The sequence below is a fragment of the Myotis yumanensis genome, unplaced genomic scaffold (genome assembly GCF_028538775.1).
Source record: "Myotis yumanensis isolate MYYU_CA2020_CCGP unplaced genomic scaffold, mMyoYum1.0.hap1 SCAF_17, whole genome shotgun sequence".
NCBI lineage: Eukaryota > Metazoa > Chordata > Mammalia > Chiroptera > Vespertilionidae > Myotis > Myotis yumanensis.
This window is the reverse complement of record NW_027223768.1, coordinates 819,112-833,631: the sequence shown is the minus strand read 5'-3', so window position 1 is coordinate 833,631 and position 14,520 is coordinate 819,112. Positions and strand designations below refer to the sequence as shown.

Here is a 14,520-nt window from a genome sequence, read left to right as displayed (position 1 = left end):
TTGGGGAGCGAGGCTGGGACCCGGGGCCGAGACGCCACCTCCCAGGTTCCGGCTGGGTCCGCCCGGGCGCGCCCCCCACGGGGAACCGGCGCCGGGGCGCCCCGGCCCCAGGGACGGCGCAGGGCCGCTCTGGCGAAGTGGGAGGAGACCCGAGAGGAGAAGAGAGGGGAGGAGAGGGGAGGAGAAAAGGAGGAGAAGGAGGAGAGAAGGAGAAGGAGGAGGCGACGCAGGAGGAGGAGGGAAGGCGGGCCGCGCTGCCCCCGCCCAGCGGAGCCGCGGGAGCGCCGGGAGCCCCAGCCCGCCGCTCTCCCCGCCCTCCCACGCCTTCCGCCCGCACCTTAGGCGGTAGGTGCGCCGATCGCCGCAGCCGCCTGGCCACAGCGGGCTCCGCGTCCATCAGTCCCTCCGTCGCCGCGGGAACTGCTAGGAGGCGTCATGTAGCTGCAGCCGCGAGCCCCCCGCGGATCGGCAACTATTTATTTATATTTATTTTTTTGGGGGGGTGTCGGGGGCGCGGCCACACCGTCTCCCCGGCCCGCCTCCCGTCTGCGCGCCGCACCCGCCTCTCCAAGCCGAGGGGTCGGGGAGGGCGGCGGCGGATCCCCGCGCAGGAGCCATGGCCGAGGAGGGCACCGAGGTACCCCGCGAGCTGACAGGTAAGGGGCCCCCCGCCTCCGATCCTCGCCGCCGCGCGCTGCGCACTGCGGCCGAGTGCGGCGCCCCCGGCCGGGGATCCCCGAGAAGTTCGCTCGCATCGGGCCGCCCAAGAACCGAGTCCAGAGGCCGGCGGGGGGCGATCCGGCGCCCGGCACCGCCTCCGGCCACCGCTAGGGGGTGCAGGCCGGCGGACGGAGGGGGCCGTCCGGGTCTCGGGAGTTGCGGAGGCGAGGGGACCCCTCACCGCGCCCGCCCGCGGCCCCACTGGGGATGTGCGGGGCAGCCCAGCGCGGGGCGCGGCGAGCGCGCTGGAGGGGTCGCCGGCAGGGTCCCCCCCCTCACCCGAAGCCCCAGCCGGGAGGTGCCCGCCAACCCGCTGATCCGGAGAAGGGGCGCCGCGCTGGGGTCGGGACTCCGCCGGGAAGGCGTGGCCGCGGCGCGGCGCCGGGAGCGCAGGGGTCACCAGCTGACGCGGCCGCGGCCGGAAACCAGGGCTGGCGGCACAGCCCGGTTCTGACAATAATTAACCCACCTGGGCTCCCGCCCCGTCCCGGAGCCTGCGGCACCTGGTGCCAGCGACCCCGCGTCGGAGCGCCCGGGTTACGTTTGGGGAGCGGTGGGGGCTCCATGTTATGCCTTGGGGTCAACTTAAGTTTTGTGGGGGGTGGAGACGGCAGCGCTAGAATGCGGTGGGGACGGCTCTGAAAACCAGGGGTTCCGTGTGTGTGTGTGTGTGTGTGTGATGTATTGTGAGTGTGATGTAGTGTGTGCACGTGTGTGTGATGTATCGAGTGTGATGTGTGTGTGATGTATTGAGTGTGTGTGGTGCGTGTACGCGCGCCTGTGTGATGTTGCATTGTGGGTGCGTGTGTGATGTTGTATCCAGTGTGTGTGTGTGCGCGCGTGTGCATGCGCGCGTTCTGAGCCCCAGGGACCTGAACCCCTCGGGGTCCCATCCTTGGCGCCCCGGGCCTGCAGCGGGGTGTGGAGCCACGCAGCCCGCAGGGGTGTCCTTCCGGCTCCCTGCAGAGGAGGGATTCACCCCCCCCCTCCCCGCTCCCCTTGGCCCAGCACTTTGGGGAGTTTGCGCGCTCCTCCGGGGCCTGTGAGCCTGGCCGGGAGGGCTGTCGCCAGGTGGGTGTGGGCGCTGCTTGTGCAGGGATTTCGGGTCTGGAGTCGCTCGCTCCGCCCGCCTCGCTCCGCCTCCTCCCTCTGTCCCGCGGCGTCGGCTCCGCTGATAGGCATCAGCTCCCCGGCTCCGTGGGGTGAGCGGTCGGTCCGGTTCTGGAGGCCCTGGAGCCGGCACCTTCCCCACACCCCGCCCCCAAGAGGAAGCGCGGGGGGGGGGGGGGGCCCCAGCTGCTGGTGGAGGTCCCGGTCCCGGGAAGAGGGGACAAGGGCCGCTGGTGTGGGGGGCGGGGGAGGGGTGTCGACTTCTCAATCAGCTGCGGAGCCCGCAGTGTGTGTGTCACTCGGACCCCAGAGGAGGCGATGAGGACCTGGTGGGATCGGATGATTCCAGAATAAACCGTGGCTGTGTCACACGTTGCGTTCAGCCTCATCTGGACGGACATGGGGTTTTGTGTGTATCCAGTCGCTTGTCGCACATCCTTTGCACCAGGACACATGCCCTGGGGACGTGTCCACCGTGGTCTCTGGGCCGTGACATGGCCATTAGGCCGCGGGGGCGGGGGGTAGGGGGGCGACGCCAGCGCTGGGGTTTCCCTAACTCCAGGCGCTCACAGAGCTCCTCTGATCACTCAGAGCGGCAGCAGGCAGCCCTGGGCAGGTGCCATGGGCGAGAGCATCGCCCTCCTGTGCCAGGGGTGAGGTCTGATGTCCGGTCAGGCACATACATGGAACAACCAATGAAGGTATAAGAGTAACAACAAGTCAGTGTTTCTCTCTACAGAAGCAATCAATACATTAAAAAAAGGAAAAGAAAAGGAAAAGAAAGGCAAACTCGTGAAAACCTCAATATAAGGGATTTTAAAGTATGTTGTGTACCTTTCTGATTATGAAACTAATACAGGGTATTGATTTTTTAAATTAAGTGCAGAAAAGAATGAGAAGGCCCGGCTGGTGTGGCTCAGCGGTTGAGCATCGACCTAGGAACCAGGAGGTCACCGTTCGATTCCCGGTCAGGGCACAGGCCCTGGTTTTGGGCTCCATCCCCAGTGGGGGGTGTGCAGGAGGCAGCTGATCCATGATTCTCTCTCATTACTGATGTTTCTATCTCCCTTCCTCTCTGAAATCAATAAAAATGCATTAAAAAAAAAAGAATGAGAGGAACATGTCACACCCATTGCCCCTCAGAGACCTAACACTTCTGGTAGATAGCTGTCTCTCTCCCTGTGCTTATAGTCCTAAATCCGCTTCGGAAGGAGCGGAGGGAGGAGCGCAGGGAGAGAATTACCTAACAGTCCGGGGTGCCCGGATGGCGGTGGCGGCATCGCCAGGTGTGCAGACCGGAGGCTGAGAGTAGGCGACATTGAATGGCCGCTGCAAGGTTTGGGCTCATCCCCAAAGGAGGGCCACACCCAGACCAGGGTGAAGGGCCTAAGGAAGGGCTGCTCTGCTCAGGGAGGGGCGGGGCTGAGAGGTCGGAGGTCAGGGACTTGGTCTCGGTGAGAGGTTCTGAGGCCGGGACAAGGGTCAGGCCAGGGGTCAGGAGGTGTTGAGGGGGGAGTTTGGGGAGAGGATGGCTGGCTCCCTGTCTGAGAGGGACTTGGACTCCGGGTCCAGAGGAGGAGGAGGAAGACGCTGTCTCGCGTGGCCCTGTCCAGGGCGGGTGCTCATGGGGGTCCCAGGGAGACCTTCCTGCCCCCATCCACATGGTCAGGCCTCCCTTTCTCTCTCAAGCCTCCAGGTCTGTTGCCTTTTTTTTTTTTTTTAAGTCCTCACTCTAGTATATATTTCCATTGATTTTTAGAGAGAGTGGGAGGGAGAGGGAGAGACAGAGAAACATTGATGTGAGAGAGACACATTGATTGGTTGCCTCCTGCGTGAGTCCTGACCAGAGCCCGGGGATACTTGCAACCAGTGGTTCTCAACCTTAGCTGCACATTAGAATCACCTGGGAATCTTTTTAAAATCCTGATTTCTGAGGCCCAGAAATCAAGAACCACTGCTTGCAACCAAGGCACGTGCCCTTGACAGGAATTGATCCCGGGACCCTTCAGCCCGCAGGCGGACGCTCTGTCCACTGAGCCACACCAGCCAGGGCATGAAATCAATAAAAATATATTAAAAAAAGAACACAAGCAAATACCTTACAAAAGGCAAACAACAACAAAACACCCCAAAATCCTCCTCCAAATGCTCCCCCTCCCCCAGCTCTGTTCTTGTTGCTAAAAAGTGGTGACCAATCTGTCCCTTCTCCCAGAGAGCGTCAAGGACGTCCTCGGCAGGAAGGTCAGGATCGGCCTCAAGAAGAAGGTCAAGTTGGAAGTGAAAGGGGACAAGGTTGAAAACAAGGTGCTGGTAAGTGCTGGCTGTCCTTCGGGAAAGCCTTTGGCAGCGGCAGCGGAAGTGAGTACCCCACCCCCCCCACACCCTCCACCCCCCCCACACACACCCTCCACTTCCCCTCCCGTCTGACCGCCTCGTTGCCATGCAGCCCTGGTCCTGTTTCATGTTTGGCTCACAAGTTCCCAGGACTGGGCTGGCCTAGATTCCCTGGAGTGTTTGTGCGCCGAAAGTTCAAGTGGAAGGATTCCAGGCGGTGGAGTTCTCACAGCCGTGCTTCTCGGGTGGAGTTGTGACCGTCGCCATGTTTAGGCCCCTGAGCCTGCTCTCCTGTTCGTCAGCGTTTGATGTTCGGTGGACCTTAGGGGTCATCGCTGTGGTGGCTGATGTGTGATCTGATTGGTGAGGATGTAGGGAGATGTTTCAACAACAAAAAAAATGGCCTCGGGTTGGCTTTGTGATTGAGTGAACTTTTCTCAAAGGCTGTGCTCGCGCCCGTTTCATGGGCGAGGAGTGAGAACGTGGAGAAGAAGTTGGTCCTTTGCCGTGGTTTTCTGGTGTCCTGGCGGGAGGTGCTGCTGGAGGCGGCGTCTGGGGGCTGAGATGGACCTTGGGGTTCTGTGCACGTTGCTGGGGGCCGAGGGGTGGGACTCGCTGGGCACAGCTGGTCGGGCAGCTGTCCGAGGCGCAGTGGCCCCTCGGAGCGGGGAGGAGCGTTCGGTGGTACCTCAGTGGCTGAGATGGGGGTGCACCCAGATCGCAGCTGCCGCGAGCGTCCTGTGTGTGTTGTCGGTGGGAGAATGTTCTGTTATCTTGTCGGGAATTCCCACTCACACCTAGGGGAGCGGCGAGGCTGAGCCCCATGAGCTCTCTTCAGCCCCCGCCTTTCTAGCCGGTTTTCGCTAACACTGTTGTGTCTGCTTCTCCATGTCATTGAAAAAGGATACATATATTTTTAAAGTATATTTTTATTGATTTTAGGGAGGAAGGGAGAGGGAGAGAGAGAGAGAAACATCCCCGGGCATGTGCCCTGACTGGGAATCGAACTGTGACCTCCTGGTTCATAGGTGGGCGCTCAACCACTGAGCCACGCCCTCAGGGCTGGTAGCATCGGTCCTGAGGGTCTTTAAGGGACCCTCTGCCTTCCCTGTGGACGCAGGGGCTTCTCTGTGATGGATGAGCTCCCTCGGGGCTCCGGGCTCCCGGCTCCGGGCAGAGGAACTGAAGTGGGAAAACCTGAGTGACTGTTGGAACACAAAGGGTTCGCGTGGACCACATGGCTAAGGCCACCCCAGCAGAAATGTTCTATTCGACTTTAATGAAAAGTTAAAGTTTCCTTATTATTTGTCTTGATTTTGAGAGAAAGAGGCAGGGAGAGAGAGAAACCTCGATTTGTGGTTCCACTTATCGATGCTCTCATTGGTTGCTTCTTGGATGTGCCCTGACGGGGATCAAACCACCACCTTGGGGTCTCGGCCGATGCTCCAGCCGCGGAGCTCGGCCAGGGCCTCCTGGGAGTGTGTTTTACTTTATGCTGTCCAACCTCAGGGCTGTGGGACTTCGGGAGGGCTGTGCAGAAAGGGGAAATTGTGTTGCCGCCGTTTTTGGTTTGACCTGTTTGAGGTCGATCCTCATACAACTTCCCGGTCAGCGTTTCTCACGACTGTCTGACGGGGTAGGTGCTGCTACTCTGAGTGGACGCTGCTCACGGCCCGAAGAATAAACCCAAGTCCCGAGTGCAATTTACAAAGTTAAACTTTCAAAGACAAATGTAGATGGCCACTGCTCTGGCCGGCGTGGCTCAGCGGATAGAGCGTCGGCCTGTGGACTGAAGGGTCGCGGGTTTGATTCTGGTCAAGGGAACAGGCCCGGGTTGTGGGCTCGATCCCCAGTGTGGGGTGTGCAGGAGGCAGCCGATCCATGATTTTCTCTCATCATTGATGTTTCTATCTCTCTCTCCCTCTCCTTTCCTCTCTGAAATCAATAAAAAAATATTTTTTTAAAAGAAAAAAATGTAAATGGTCACTGTAGTGGAGTCAGCACCATTTAAAATAGTTATGACTAGCACTCCATGTCAGGCTTTTGCGGGGCGCGGGGGCAGGGGGAATGGGGCCCCTCTTGACCTTAGCCTGCTCCGGGGAAGCTGTAAGGAAACCCCCGGCGCTGGGATGTGAGGGGTGGGCTCCGGGACCTGGAATCCCAGCGGTTCCTAGAGTCCCCGCCCAGCGTGTCCCGGCCGCGCCGCCCTTGCACGGGCAGGAAGTGATATAGAAATAGTCAAGGTCCCACAGCTTCAAGTCTGAGCACGACGGTCTACGAATTAGCCGCCTTTAAGTTGTGGATTTGGGAGTCTCTGAATTTTGAGAAAGCCAGTTACTCAGTTGCTTAAATGAAGACTTTGCGGACCGCCTTGTCATGGGCATTTCTGACTTTCTGTTGGCCCTTCGGCCACGAATGAGTTGGCCGGTACTTTCCAGGTATCTGTCCCGAGTCTGTGTCTGTCCCTCTCCCCACCCCCTCCCTCCCGCAGGGTGGTCCTCACACAGCCAGGAGGGTGTGACATTGTTACTTGCTTCCTGTTCTCCCACTGGGAGGCTTTCTACCTTTTCCAGCTTATCTTTTGTTCAGGGTTTATCTTCTCCTCCCTTCTCCTCACGGCCATCCATCGCAGCTAATATTTATTGAACATTGACCGATGGCGAGGCCGTGGGCGGAACCCTTAATTATGCATTTCCTTGTTCCATCCCAGCAGCCCTGTGGGGCCCGCACTGCTTGCTTCTCCACTGGAAGGACCCGAGAGCTGAGGGACCTTGCTTCCGGTCACCCAGCTAGTTAACTAGTTAAGGACTAGTTAATAACAGAGTCATCTGTGCCTCACGCAGAGCCTGCCTGCGTCGCCAGCCATGTGCTCAGAGCAGAAAGAATTTGGCCAGTCCTTCCTCGGTTGCAGGATTTCAGCCCATGATCAGGCAGACTTGGGTCTTAGACGGATCGGCACTCCTGTTTATTTGATTTCATTTCCTTGATTCAAGTATTAACTTGTTCCGGACTCTGAGCACCTACTGTGTGGCAGACCCATAGTGTGTACAAAGTGCACGGAGATTCTGCCTTCACGGGACTCAGAGCTCAGTCTAGTCACTAGACTCTAATGCAGCGGTTCTCAACCTGTGGGTCGCGACCCCTTTGGCGGTCGAACGACCCTTTCACAGGGATCGCCTAAGACCATCCTGCATATCAGATATTTACGTTATAATTCATAACAGTAGCAACATTACAGTTATGAAGTAGCAACGAAAATAATGTTATGGTTGGCGGTCACCACAACATGAGGAACTGTATTTAAAGGGCCGGGAGGTTGAGAACCACTGCTCTAGTGGAAGGCACACACGCCAACAGGCAGCGCTGGGACAAGTGCTCTGAACGCGGGGAGCGCTGCACATCGAGGGGCCCTAACTCAAGCCGGAGGGTCGGGGGCGACTCCCAGGGAAGCGGATGGAAGGCCACACTGATGGATGGTCAGTCGGCCAAGGGTAGACACATGTCCAGACAAAGGGAACGCACGGGCCTGGAGGCCGGGGAAGTTAGGGACCTGGGGGAGGGCTCCCTCTTCTCCTGGCGGCTGAAACGCAGGTGAAAGTTGGGACAGGTTAGACAGGTCTCTTGTCCACACCTGTGTCTAATGACATCCACGTGCACGCCACCCTCCCTTCTCCGGGAGGAAGGGGCCCAGTGGTAAAGGACTTGGAGCCAGACCTGCTCTCCCTCAGCCCAGCCGTTGCAGCAATGTTGACCCTCAGTCCGGCTCTCTCTTGAAACAGCCTCGTGTCTGTATCCATTCGTAAGCCCTGGCTTCGGAGATTAACTGGGACACAGTGAATTCTGCTGAGCACAGTGCTGAGCGCAGGATAAACTCCGGGCAGAGAAAGCCCAGGAACCGGCGTCTCTGCCTCCGTTCCGTTTTCTCGCCTCCACGGAGGGGGGGCGCCCATTCTCCCCGAGGCCAGGACGGCCTTGTAGCAGCCTGGACGCCCCGAACAGACCCAGAATCCCCGCGCTGTGCTTCGGGCAAAGAAACCAGGCGCCCAGGGGCCCCAGGATCAACTGCGCTTGTCCGTCTGGGTGTTCAGGATAAACCAGTGGCAGCTGCGTGGCGCTCCCGGCCGTTAACACGCCCTGTGCCTTGGGTTTCCAGGGATGAGGGAGAGGGTGCCGTCTTCCCCAGACGGTGCTGGTTTGTCCAGAGCCCGTGGCGGTGGGTGGGGCGGCCCGGCCCTGGCGTGGCTCCCCCCTGAGGATGCCGGCCGGTTTCTGAGGCGCGTATCCCCTTCTGCCGTCAGCGAATTGCACTTCGCCCGCTTTGGCAGGACCCGGACTTTTAAAGGCGCCTTTTAATGGACGCATTCTTTTAAGATGGAACTTTCTAGTTTTCTGTAGTTGTAGGTTACATGCAGCTGTAAGAACGAACACAGAGGGAGCCTTTGCCCCCTTGTCCCGCATCCGCTACCTTGGGAAGCTGTAACACAATGTCACAACCCGCGTGCTGACGCCGTCCCCATGGGCAGCGCCGTCCCTGTCCATGCGCCCCTGTCCACGCGCCCCTCACCACGCGCCCCTGTCCACGTGCCCCTGTCCACGCGCCCCCGGTGCCTTTCACAGCCCCACCCATGCACCCATCACTCCTCAGCCCCATCGCCACTCATCTGTTCTCCATTTCTATAATTATTAGAAAATATCTATTTCTATTGATTTCAGAGAGGAAGGGAGAGGATGAGAGAGATAAATACATCAATGATGAGAGAGAATCATGGATGGGGCTGCCTCCTGCACGCCCCCTACTGGGGATCGAGCCTGCAACCCGGGCATGTGCCCTGACCGGGAATCGAACTGTGACCTCCTGGTTCATAGGTCGATGCTCAACCCCTGAGCCACGCTGGCCGGGCTCATCCTTGATGTTTCTATCTCTTTCCCCCTCCCTTTCTCTCTGAAATCAATATTTTTAAAAAATCAAATAAAAACATAACTTCCACGGAGCTCACGAAGCAGTGATAGTCTAAGAGTCTACGTGTATTTCGCAAGTTTATTGTTCAGGTCAAAGTGGCATGAACCCCTTCAGCGATTTCTGGGGCCACTTGGATGAGCGGGCGTTAGACCCTGGACTTTGTCGGGGCTGCGCGGGATGGAGGCGCTCCGGTCCCCAGCGAGCGGGCGGGTGTGGGAGGGTGAGAGGCCGCTCGGTCGCCACCTGAGGACGCCCTCCACAGCAGCAGCAGCCGTTTCCGTCTCACCAAAGCGGGCTCGCTCCCTGCTGACGCCCGTGTGCCCCCCGGGGTGCCGCCCATTGGGTCACCCATGAGCTTGCGTTTGATCCCAGCAGTGAGAGGCGCTGCTCGAGCGGATGACCTTCATGCCTGGCATTGGCGGGTTGCGTGGCGCCTGAGGAGGCTGCTGGGGAATCGTGGTCCGGCCTTCCCCCACCCCCTGCGGCGCCCCGGCCCGGCGGGGGGGTAACTCGAACGGGGCTCTCTGTGGTACCACAGGAGTCTCGGCTTTTCGGGATCGCTTACGACCAGCGCATAGGTAACTTTCAGAGCCCGGGTGAGGTTACAGGCTGCGAAAACCGAGCTCAGGAAGCAGGACAAGCCGAACCGATCTTCAGGAGCGCCCCTTGCCACCAGGGGTCCTGGCGAAAGTCCAGGGAAGTTCAAAATCAGCCCATCGAGTGCCTCAGAATGCACCCCCTCAGGACCCGGGTCTGCTCCCACGGGTGCTGGTGGCGGCGAGGTGGCCTGGGCTGCAGCTCGGCCTCCGGCCACCGGCCACCGGCCAGGCCGCCGTGAACCTGTTACCTGAGCTCATGACGTCCTCCTCTCTCTTCTCCGACTGCCCTAGTTTCTGCGTTAGGATGGGCGGGTCGGATGACCTTGGGCTCGAAGCCGTTGAACCTGTACCAGCCCTGGTGTAGCTTTTCCTTGTTCTTGAAAAGATACTGTCACCAGCCTCTGGGATTGAGTCCCCCTGGGACGTGGGTGGGGGTGCGGGGTTGAGGGCCTTGAGGAGCCCCGAGATCTAATCAGAACACGGAGCGAACAGGGAGGAACTTTGTTTTTGAAGTTACAAAGCAGTTAAACAGTTACGGAGAAAACAGCACAAAGGCTGCATTAAGGTTACTGTAGTGCCTTTATGTTCCCCTTCATTGGAAACACTGTTAATAGTGATTGTGAAAGTCCATTGAAAAGGGGGCCTATTGTCTAAATCTTGGTTCACTTTCCCCAACTCTTTTTGAAAAGGAGGGGAATGAGTGATACTTGCGGGGAGTTGTGAGTGTGTGAATAAAACTTCACTTTCATAATTTTATTATCCAATGTCACCCAGTACATTCAATAAAAAAGAAGAAAAAAGAAAATTTAAAACCTAGAGAAGAACACACAGGCTCGTGTTAAGGGATGCATTTTCCACCTGGCTGGTATTCGGGGAGTCCGCATGGAGAGTGGCCCCCACCTCAGCACCTTCACTATCCGTTCAACAACCTCCTTAGCAGATCGGCTTGTTCCCTCTGTTGTAAGCCAGGCTCCTGGGACCCGGCTCCCAGGCACACTTTGGTCTTGCAGGTTAGGAGAAGGCGTGTGTGTGTGTGTGTGTGTGTGTGTGAGACCCCCTGCGGCCCAGGTGCCCCCGGGGTCCTGTCACAGCTCCTGCCTGTCACCAGGCCTCGGCTGACTCAGCCTGACTCAGCGGTTCCTTTTCCTCGGCGGGGCCCTGGCAGGCGTGAGGCTGTGTGAGGCCGTCCTGGTCTTTGTCCTGGTGGCACTTTCTAAGCCGGGTCCGCGGGGAGCAGGTTTGCAAATGGTCAGGCTGCGTGCTCTCCTTGGACACGGGGTAGAGAAGAGGACCCTCGGGAGTCAGCAGGAGCAGGAGCAGCGAGTCCTGTCTTAGGAGAGAGCTGAGTGTCCTCAGGAAGGAGAGGGGCCGCCTCCCAGGCAGCTCACCTGTGCAGCTGCCAGAACTCTCTGTCCAGGACCTTCCTTCTGTTCCTGCTCCCCGTCCCCCCTCCTCAGCCTTCCCCCGGGGGCGTGTCCAGGTGCAGGGCCGGGGCTGTGCTCCCAGAGCCCCTGGTCCAGGCCAGTGCCCCCGGCTCCTGGGCTCCCGGCCGGCAGGGGTGGTTCCTCTGGGGCCCTGTTAGGTTCTGGGAGCAAATCATACGTCTCAGCTGGGTGGTGCCTGCGCGCTGGGGCTCTGGCGGCCGGCGGGGAGGCTGACAAGTAGAGAACGACCGCGGGGGCTTCGGGGGAAGCACGCAGACGAGCACCTGACTGTCCTGTCCTTCCCAGACTCCTCTAACAGGAAGCGGGGAGTGAACACACGCAGGCCCCACAGACGGGAGGACCGAGCGGTTATCAGATCAGGGCACTGACCTGTCAATCATCAGCCCCTCCCCCCACACACACCTGGGCGGTGAGACACACCCGCAGGAAACAGTGGCTGCACCTGGAAACAGTGGCTGCACCTGAATGCCTGGGGGGGGGGGGGGGGGGGTGGAGAGACCTTGAGGGTTTCCACAGTTTGAAAAACCTCGGCGATTTGGGGGACACTCTCCTCCCAGCCCACTCGGCTTTCTAGCCCCTGGTTTTATTTTGATTTTTTGAAAATATTTTTCATTCTTGACTTCAGAGAGGAAGGGAGAGGGAGAGAGAGAAACATCAATGACGACAGAGGATCCCGGATCGCTGCCTCCTGCACCAGCCCCTGAGGTTATTGCAGGGACCTGGGCCACGCGTGGAGCCGCCCACCGGCCTGTTTCCTCGTGGCCCACAGTGTCGCTCGGGCGGCCATGGTGTGTGGGCCACGGGCGTGTTTCTCTTGGGGACGCGAGCAGCTAACACTGTCGCCGTCCAGACTAAGTCGTGCACTTTAACCGGAGGCGGCATTTGTCCAGGTGAAGGTAGGACCCTTCCCTGAGGCCGGCGTCCACTCCTCCCGCCTCCTCTGGGGCGCGGCGGGCGCACCTGCACAGCCCCCGGTGGAGGTGTAGCGGCCTGGCCTCGGCTCCTCGGGGTCAGACCGCCTAGTCTCAGGTCTAGACCCCACCCCCAGGCCAGGGAGCGGACTTCCACGCTGCAGGCGCCCTTTCTCTTATTCCACCGGAATTTTTCTTTTTCTCCTGGGAACGTAGCCAGGAGGATTGCAACACATAAGCTTAAAAAAAAAAGAAAAAGGAAACTTCGTGAATGCAGGAATGTAAACGGAGCCACACCCAGAATGAATGGATTTTAATTCCCAACACATTCTTTTCTGGGATGTGTGCGAAGCCTAACTGCGGGACGGACTTGCTTGGGAGGTGACTTTCGGATGCGGAAACGTTTCTCAGAGTTTACATCTCCTCTCGGGGGCGGGGGTCACTCCGCCTTCTGATGGGGATGGTTTTTGGAATTCCCATCCCCCCAGACCACGTGGTCCCACCCCCCCGCCCCCCCTACCCCGCGCACTGGCTGAAGCCGGTGTTTGAACCCCTGCCAGGCGGCCTGAGGTTTGCGTTCTCTCAGGAAGCAGCTGGCAGCCCAGCCCTGCCCACCTCCCCGTGCCCAGCCCGGAACTTCCTCCTGGGGCCGCGCGCCAAGGCCCCGGGAGGCTGAGTGGGCGGGAAGGAGAGACCTTTGCGGCCCTTTCTGAGCTGCGAAGGGCTCTTTGGAAAGTTCTCCTTGGATTCCGGCTGGTTTCCCGCAGCGATGGCCCTTGTGATCGGCTGGGAGCAGCGGCCTCCCCGCCCGGCCCCGCCCCCGGCGCCCCGGCCCCGCCCCCGGCACTCCGGCCCCGCCCCCGGCGCCCCGGCCCCGCCCCCGGCACTCCGGCCCCGCCCCCGCCCCCGGCGCCCCGGCCCCGCCCCCAGCGCCCCGGCCCCGGCCCCGCCCCGCCCCGCCCCGCCCGCGTGGACCCTGCAGACCCCCGCGGGCCGGGCCTGCCGCCCACGGTCCAGTCTGCAGATCATTTGCCTGCTTGGCTTGGTGGACACAGGGGTCTCCCGAGGGGGGACGATGAAGAAATAAGCTGTCCTTAGCTGTGCCAAATGGGCGACCCGAGTGTTTGTGCGGCGGGAGGGCGGGGCCCTTTCCTCCCCACCCTTCCTGCCCGCAGCCGGCCCGGGCACAGGATCGCCCACTGGCCTGGTCCCCGGGCGTGGGGAGTGGCTGGTTTCCCTGGTCAGTTGCTTCCCTAATCGCTTTATTTATTTATTTATTTTAAATTTGTGTTTTCATTAAATTGATTTCAGAGAGAGGAAGGAAGGGTAAGAGAGAGAGAGAAGCATCAGGGATGAGAGGGAATCATGGATCCACTGCCTCCTGCTCGCCCCACATGGGGCTGGAGCCGGCAGCCGGGGCCTGTGCCCTGGCCGGGAATGGTTCGTGGGTCGATGCTGAGCCACTGGGCCACACTGGCCCGAGGGCCCCAGCTCCCTGGTTAGCAGTCAGCTCGAGTGTTCACAGGGCTGCGTTTCTAAGGTGTTCAGAGCTTTGCCTGGAAGAACAGTTGTTTCTTTAGAAGGTGACTGTAGAAACCAGAAGTGGGACATTTAAGAAAAAATAGCTGCGTGTCCAGGGCTGTTTCCTGGAGGCCGGCCAGGCCTCGCCCGTCAACGACGCCTTTCACTTCGCGGGCCGGGCGACAGGAGAAAGCAAAGGATGTGAAACACGGCAGGAATTTTGCCCAAGGAGCCGGGACGGAGCTGGAGGGGGAGCGAGAGGGAGACCGGCCAGCGAGATGTGGAAGTCACGGGTCTGTTGTTCTTTTTCTAGTTCCAGTGAGTCAGACATTTGAATGCGGGAAAACTACACTGGGTCAAAGGGCGCGAGACTCCCGGGGGGACCTCCAGTGTTGGGCCTCTTTCTGCCTGAGTTTGAAAGCCAGCTTTTTTTCTTTTTAAAGATGTTTTTATTGATTTTTTTTTAGAGAGAGAGGAAGGGAGAGGGATAGGAGATAGAAACATTGATGAGAGAGAGCATCATCAGTCAGCTGCCTCCTGCCCGCCCCCTGCTGGGGAGCGAGCCCATATCCCAGGTTGATGCTCAGCCACTGAGCCACACCGGCCGGGTCAGCTTTTTTTCCTAATGGGCACACACACAATTATAGTCAACCTAGGTTCGCTTCCCCTCCCTGGCGCCCGGCCAGGGTGGCTCAGTGGTGGAGCATCAACCTAGGAACCAGGATGTCAGGAACCAATTCCCGGTCAGGGCACAGGCCCGGGTTGCAGGCTCGATCCCCAGTGCGGGCTGTGCAGGAGGCAGCCTGCCCATGCTTCTCCCTCATCATTGATGTTTCTCTCTCTCCCTCTTCCTTCTTCTCTGAAATCAGTACAAATACATTAAAATAATATTCGTGGAATGAGCAGGAGCAGCCCTGTCT

The 14,520-nt window shown here is 59.4% G+C and overlaps 1 protein-coding gene across 7 annotated transcripts in view; it reads left to right on the top strand.

Annotated features, from left to right (window-relative positions):
- Positions 1-228: 228 nt before the first annotated feature.
- CARMIL1 (capping protein regulator and myosin 1 linker 1) overlaps positions 229-14,520 on the top strand; it is a 77,826-nt gene continuing 63,534 nt past the window's right edge. For 5 of the 7 annotated variants that reach the window (XM_070397142.1, XM_070397147.1, XM_070397144.1 and 2 more), the window contains exons 1-2: positions 230-656; positions 4,043-4,140. In XM_070397142.1, coding sequence (XP_070253243.1) covers positions 617-656; positions 4,043-4,140 — 138 coding nt within the window. In that variant the 5' untranslated portion in view covers positions 230-616. Of the gene's footprint in view, positions 657-4,042; positions 4,141-14,520 lie in introns of all 7 variants that reach the window. The other 2 variants (XM_070397146.1, XM_070397145.1) reach the window with 2 other exon arrangements.